Raw genomic sequence first — 7,961 nt, forward strand, 5'->3', positions numbered from 1 at the left:
TATATATATTGTGTGTGTGTGTGTCGTTATGTGAGTGTGTAATTATTTTCACAATCAAATAATGCCATAACACACACAAATCATGAAAGACGCAAACCGGAAAATCTAGATTCGAGTTTTCCTTTTGTTTGGAGCTCATTATAGAAATCTCCGAACTCTGTCGTGTTCAATCAGGCGTGCTTGAATAATGACTTGCTGCTATATATATATATATATATATATATATATATATATATATATATATATATATATATATCATCTCACTTTCAATTTTGGAGGGATTTATGTAATCATTGCCAAATTTATTTTTTTTTTCTTTGATTTTTGAAATTAATGAATTCTTATTCTTGTGGTGAGTCAGAGCGAAAAATACTCAAAATTAAAATAATAATTATATGATAGTTTCTGTGCTATTAAACAGGCGCTGTCAAGAATTTAAAATTTTAACATGCTGAAAGAACGTTAATATGGACAACATCTTGGAATTTGGAATATAGGCTTTTTGTCATTTATTTGTATACGTTCTGTAGTTATATTTTACATATATCGAGATTCATTAATAAAAGGATGATACATATAAACAGATTATATAAACAGACACACACATAAACACGCATATATATATATATATATATATATATATATATATATATATATATATATATATATATATATATAGTCGTTTGCTTGAAGTATTGCTGGAAAATATGTATGTGGAGGAAGAGCTAATGAAGGCTTATAAATACAGCGTACCAAATATCATATCAGTAAATATAAGACATACTGTTAATATTATTAAAATCCAGAATGGTGGAAATTTATTTTTTTATATTTCGTAGAAAAATAACTCTGCTTCAAAAAAAAAAAGAAGGAAATGAAAGTTTGATCTTACTGCTAATATAAATTTTGTAAAAGTTTTTTCGTATTGGTTTTCAAGCATACGTTTTTGAAAGGGCACCAGGCTTGATGTCCAAATCACATAAGAAAACGTAAGGAAGCGAAAGCACATTCTTGCCAGATTCCACGTGTTTAAAGATAATAATCTAAAAGCTTATCGATATAAAAGCATCCACCAAAACATACATACAGATAGACAAAGCGAGTATCATATTAGTATAGGTCACAGTGTTGTTGCCGATGATATATCAGAAGTCCTGCTTTCGAAGCGAACATCATTTTTTTATATTATTAACACCAAACAAGGCACAGTACCATTTTGAAGTAAAGAGCTAATATTTGAAACTATATCTAGATGGACACTATTTCGGGAGTTGAACAGTGTTATGTATCTTCAGTCTACCCTTAAATTTCTGCGTGTCAGTAGTCATGAAAGCAGGTGACCGGCAGGGAATTACAAAGTTTAGCACTTCAGTGGAATAAATTATTAGAGTTATGGCTTTCCGATATTTAGATATCCTTACAATGAAAATGCGGGGTTTTGCTGCTTGTCAGATAAGCCGGGGGTATTTATATCGAGGGTATTTATATTGAGAGTATTTATATCGAGGGCGGGGGTACTGTTGTTATGATACTAGAACAGCTTTAATTAAAATACATGTAAAATAAATACAGGAATACAGCATTAATGTGATTAGATAAGGGTTGGAGTATGGTAGCTAGTGCTTATTTATGTTGGAGCGAATGTTTCTTGTAATTGTTAAAGTAAGGAACATTATTATTGGCAGCATTAAATGGCAACGTCATCATTTTATTAAAGATTGGAGTTAAAGTAGATTTAAATTGTGAAAGTGTTTAATTTTTTTTTCTATACGATTTCAAGATGACATTTGCAAAATTTCTTTTAAAGGTTTTGTCAACGACACTACGCTGTTTGAATATTTTACAGTGATTTGCTCCGCTATCCTTTCTGTAATGATTTACTTGAGCGAACGTTATAGAGATGTGTGTATTCTTTGGTCCTTTGTAACCCTTGAAGAATACTAAGCAGTAATGATTAAACACTGACAGGCACTTGCGAGGATTCACAGAATATTTCAAACTATCCTGATCCATTTTCCTTGTATAACGAATTATATTCAAGTCGCCTGTTTCATTTAAACCACAGCTAACTAAGAAATACATCATTGAGAAGCTATACACGAGAAATTCGTCTTTGAAGCCGTAATGCTTGTTAATACTTTGAATAAGACTTAGGTAATTCCTAGCTTGGTTTCTCGGGGCGATTATCTCATCAAAATCGAGAGGGATGATATACTTTGCTGAATACATCTGTCTCAGCATGCAATCGTTGAAAGAGATAGGGCTGCTGGCCATCTTCTTCTCCCAGGTCTCGTCGCCGTATGGTGACGGTGTTCTAAAAACTTGCATAATTCCTTCCCGTTCGAATTGCCGAAACAGCCTCAGGTTATTAGACGACATGTTACATGGATAGACGGAGATCAGGGTAACACCTAAAGCTTTGTTAGCCTCAACCCATTCTACAATTTTGTAAGGATCTATGTGCCCATATGAGGTTTCTACACATATCGAGAAATTGTGTTTCGGTTTCTGTTCGGGTATGTAAACGGGGAGCAAGTTGGATTGAACAGAAGTATAGTTGAACGTCATTGAAATAAACTTTGGAACCGATAACCGTCTTGGAACTTGACAACTATAGAAGAATTGATCGTACAACACATCGCCATAATGAACACCACCGCCATTTTTTATTGTAGTGCATCTTGCTTTGATATTCGTGTGTAAATCACGTCCGGTCCACATTACGGCATAAGGAGAACGCGCTGTTAAGGTTCCAACTGTGAGTACTAGAATAAAACGCTTTCCTTTGTGCAAAGCCCTTTCGTCGTAATAGGCTCTGTATAGAAAGATACTTTTGTTGTCTGGTGATGTCAGGTTCTGCCAGATCTTTCTGTGAACGTTTATTTGAATATCGTTCCTGTTGAATTTTCCTGTTGAATATATTTTAATATCCTTCCTGTATAATTTTCCCGACGAATGTAATGTCGCAAAATGGAGTGGTGGTATTTGCTTGAATGTATATAGAGTAGGATTACGACCAAAGTTCCAATGCAACATAAAAGTATCAGACGGAATAGGATGGCTGGCGTCAAACTGAAACAAATAAAAAAAATCATAAATGAAATATACTTCAATATATCTATGTATTTTGTTAGATATTGAACGAGTAAATTATTCATTATATTACCTACGTAGTTGAGAATAACAGAACAATCGAGTGATTGTTGTTTATATTTTTAAGTCACAAGATAGATTGAAGCTTAGTTCATCACTTGCCATGAAAATAAGAATGGAGCAGAGAGAGAGAGAGAGACTCTCAACGTTTCCTCTGTTGTTGCAGATGTATTTCAGTTGTAATAATAATAATTAGCGGGAACTGTGGAAATTCCACAGGGCACTCATTCATATGTTTTGATGTTGGCATTCTGTAGTTGTTCAATGTAAGTGGAGACGCTTTGATATTATTGTATTTTATTTGTTGTTGAAACTGCAAAAGTATTTATCTAAGCTAGCACGAACGCCCGGTAAAGTCCGGTCGAAAAGTACGTTTAAATATGATATTTTAATTCTTTCAGATTTCCTACATATTATTATAGAGTTCTATCGATTTTTATATGTTATAAAGTTGCGATTTCAAAAAAACAAAATATATCCATATGACTTGGGTGCATTGGCTTGAATCGAAACCGAAATAAAAACTTATGAAAAAAAAAAAATATATATATATATATATATATATATATGACTTCAGTTTCTTCAGTTATAATCAAAACCGAAACAAAAACTTCTTGATAAAATTATTTATAAAAAATAGATGATTTAAGTGCCATCAGCTATAGTTAAAACCGAAAGAAAACTTATGAAGAATTCTTAGTAAAATTCTTTATGACAAGAAATAGAACAACATACCAATTAGACCACCCGGATGTAAGCGTGATACACAAAGAATTTAAACGCTATTGTATTAATATGAGGATAAGCAAAACAATATGTGTGTTTGTTTAGCCAACACATCCTTATCAGTACATGTCTGAGTGAATATGACGAAATTTGTTTATTTCTTATAATGGTGTCTCGGTTAGCTTATTTTTAAGTCTCCGATGTTATTTCATATAGAACGGTTCTAAGAGTTCTTTTTCTCGGCCATCTCAAGTTTAAACTAACTCGTCCAGTCACAGACAACAAAGATAGAAAATAAAATAAAAATTTGCCGTCGTTTTTATCAGACGTGTATATATATATATATATATATATATATATATATATATATATATATATATACATATATATATATGTATATATGTATATATATACATATATATATGTATATATATATATACACACACTCACACAATTATATATATCAAATATAAGAAAGCTTATGTGTTTTTCTATCTCCTCCGAAACTAAAGGTCACAGAGCAGCTCTAAGAACATCAAAGGATTGGAGATTTTATGGACCCTTCTTTTATGGGTTTTAGTCAGAAAAAATAGTTTTTGAAGGTCAAAACTGGTCAAAAAGTAAAAAATCGGAAAAAAATAGAACCTCGGGATTCGGCATTGAAAACCAGTAAAAAATACAGAACAGTATATAATACTCATGTATACAATCCAAAAAAAAAACATTAAACATAACACAGGAAAACGGGGCAAATCCCGAAACCAGGGGCCAGAACAACATCGTATTTCATATTGTAACCTAAAACTAAACATATGCTAGGGTCACCGTATCCGGGGGTTCTACTATACATTTCCTGCCTTTATTTTAGTTATTTTTTAATATATATTTTTATGTGTTCATAGGTGTGTTATGTTGGTACGGTGGAAATATCACTAGTTTTATATGCAGTTTTGCTTATGCTTTTGATACTAGCTGACGACAAACAAATACATTTTTTTTTTACTTTTGAAATGATGATTCTATAATAATTATATATATATATATAACTACTTCATTTACTAACATAAATTTAATATACGAATGCATAAATTTATGCGTGAACTTTAAGTATTTACTTGAAAAGTGCTCAATACGTAGGTAGAGCTAGTTTAGTAAGTTATAAAATATTATATATATATAAATCAATCGCCATATATATTTTAATATATATTTTATAACTTACTATATATATATATGTGTATGTATAAAGAGAGAGAGAGAGAAAATGTTTATATACATATATATGTATATATATATATATATATATATATATATATTTATATACATATATTTATATATATTATAAATATATTTATATATAAATAATTTTACATATATATATTTATATCTAAATATATTGTTATATATATGTAAATTTATATATATATTTATATATATATGTTTATATATAAAAATATTTATATATATATAAATATTTATATATGTAAATGTACATATGCATATATATTTATGTATATATTTATATATATATATGTTTATATATATGTTTATATATATAAATATATATTTATATATATAAATATATATATATATATAAAGTAGTAGCGTTCGTGTGTGTCTGTGTGTACGCCTCCCAATGACCACAGAAATATGAAGGTCATATGTGTGTACACCTCTTCTGGTCAGGAAATATAAACGCCCATGATAGGATACTTCTGTCAACAGAGACATTATATTTTATACGTAATTTCTATCTAAAGTAAACCCTATTCTCCCCAATTGTTTACTTCTACATGCGTAGCTGCCATTGCTCAGAGGCAACATGCATACCGTAGATTTATCTGGCATAAGTCCTGCACAAACAGACAATAGTATATAAAAGCTAGAAATAATTGCAAGAAAGAAGTAGCAACAGCTAAGAGTAAATATACTGAAACCCCGAGGAAATGCATTGAAGCGCAAAATTAGGAACACGTGATTTCTGGAAAATCTACAATAATGTAGTAAATAGCGGGCAATCGGCAATACCCCCACTATCAAACAATCATGAGGTTGTTTGCACAGCAACTGAGAAAGCTAACATGTTTGCCCGTCAGTTTGCCTCAAACTCTATCTTGGACCCAGCAAGCCATTCTCTCCCTAATTTTCCTCTGCAGACAGACACCACGCTAGATAATCTAAAGATTACGCTTTCCCAAGTACATGATATTATAAAACACCTAGACACATCAAAAGCATGTGGACCTGACCTCATCCCGGTTGTGCTATTAAAAAAATGCTCCGCTGAGGTCGCTCCTGTTCTCTCTGAACTCTTTAATAAATATCTTAGCGAATCTTGCTTTTCTGGCAGCTGGAAAACTGCTTCTGTGGTGTCAGTTTACAAAAGCTCTGGCGAAAGAACTGGCCCATTAAATTATCGCCCAATTACTCCTCCCTCTTTTCGCCAAAATATTTGAGTCCTTAATTAATCAAGCTCTAGTCCACCACCTTACATCTGCTAAACTTCTGTCAGATCACCAATATGGATTTAGGCAAGCCCGTTCTACTGCAGATATTTTAACTGTAATCTCTGAATGTTTATATCAAGAACTGGTTAAGGCAGGAGAGGAAGGGCAGTAGCTCTTGATATATGTAAGGCTTTTGACAGCGTATGGCACGATGGTCTTCTGATGAAAATTAAATCCTATGGTATTACTTGACGAATGCCTAGCATAATTAGATCCTTCTTAAATGAGAGAAGAATCCAGGTTGACCTCGATGGGCGTACACAAAACATTTGATATAAATGCGGGTGTGCCTCAGGGATCGATTCTTGGACCTTTGTTATTTCTGATATTCGTAAATGACTTACCTGATAAAATTGTCTCTGAGATGGGTATATTTGCTGACGACGCCACGCTCTGTAGCAGGCATGTGGGGAAAACTGATGAGCACATATCTAAGGTAATAGCCGAAACCCTAGAGGAAGAACTTCAGTATGTAGTGAAATGGGGTCAAAATTGATGGTAACGTTCAACGTTGCCAAGACATAGCTAATTTCCTTTAATAATTACATGAAACTATACCAACCACCAATAGCTGTGGCTAGCGATACTTTACATGGGAGCACTTCGTTCAAGCTCCTTGGATTAACGTTCACAGGAAACATGAGTTAGAATAGATACATCGAGATTATTGCTAAGGCTGCTGCAAAGAAGGTGGGATCTCTCTATCGTGCTAGAAAGTTACTTACGCCTGAAAGTATCCTGTACCTCTTCAAAGCCACCATTCGCCCATGTATGGAGTACTGCTGTCACATTGGGCTGGTGCATCTGCTACTAGTCTCTCGCTCCTGGACATGGTTCAAAAGAGAGTAGCCAACCTAATAGGTTCTGAACTGCCATCTAAACTTCAGCCCCTGTCCCACCGACGTAATTTTGCATCCCTCTGCCTGTTTTACAAGTATTTTAATGGTAGATGCTCTGACGAAATACAAGCCCTCGTACCCCATCGATGAAAATACCCCCGACAAACCCGACAAGCAGCGAAGTCCCACCCCTACACAGTTGAGATCCCTAGATGTAAGAAAGCCTTTTAATCTAATAGCTTCTTCTCCAGAACTGCAGGTCTTTGGAATTAACTTCCGGTTTCCTGCTTCCCCAACTGTACTGACATGCAGAAGTTCAAGTGTAATGTAAACAGACATCTTGCTACTAAACTCCCTACATAGTACTCCTGAAACTTAGGTCCCTGATAGTAGCCCCCTACATGAAAGTGGCAACATGCCTTGTTTGGGGTGAAAGTGTAATAAAAGAATGTTTACATTGATTGAGTTACGGTCATTAGCATATCACATTAAATTAAATCTATTTTAATAATTAGCTCGATGATATTACTTATTCTACATAATAGCTTCGTTTCAACTGTAAAAGTTTTTAATTATTTAGTTTATTTAAATTTCAATTTATATTTGATTTACCTTATTTTAGCTGAAATCTGAAACCGTTTTATTTTCAAACCAGAAAACCAAAGGGGAAATAACTGTGATAGTTTAATTGAAAAATTGTTTTAAACGGAGCACGTTATTAAATATTTTCTATAAT

At 32.9% G+C, this 7,961-nt stretch overlaps 1 protein-coding gene across 2 annotated transcripts in view; it reads right to left on the reverse strand.

Annotated features, from left to right (window-relative positions):
• Positions 1–790: 790 nt before the first annotated feature.
• The window catches only part of LOC145292076 (uncharacterized), a 139,948-nt gene continuing 132,777 nt past the window's right edge, over positions 791–7,961 (reverse strand). For both annotated transcript variants that reach the window (XM_080138132.1, XM_080138134.1), the window contains exon 3: positions 791–3,072. In XM_080138132.1, the coding sequence (XP_079994258.1) occupies positions 1,753–3,036 (1,284 nt within the window). In that variant the 5' untranslated portion in view covers positions 3,037–3,072 and the 3' untranslated portion in view covers positions 791–1,752. The remainder of the gene's footprint in view (positions 3,073–7,961) is intronic.

This window comes from Euprymna scolopes, chromosome 13, assembly GCF_053919585.1.
Source record: "Euprymna scolopes isolate OS-2025 chromosome 13, ASM5391958v1, whole genome shotgun sequence".
Classification (NCBI taxonomy): Eukaryota; Metazoa; Mollusca; class Cephalopoda; order Sepiida; family Sepiolidae; genus Euprymna; species Euprymna scolopes.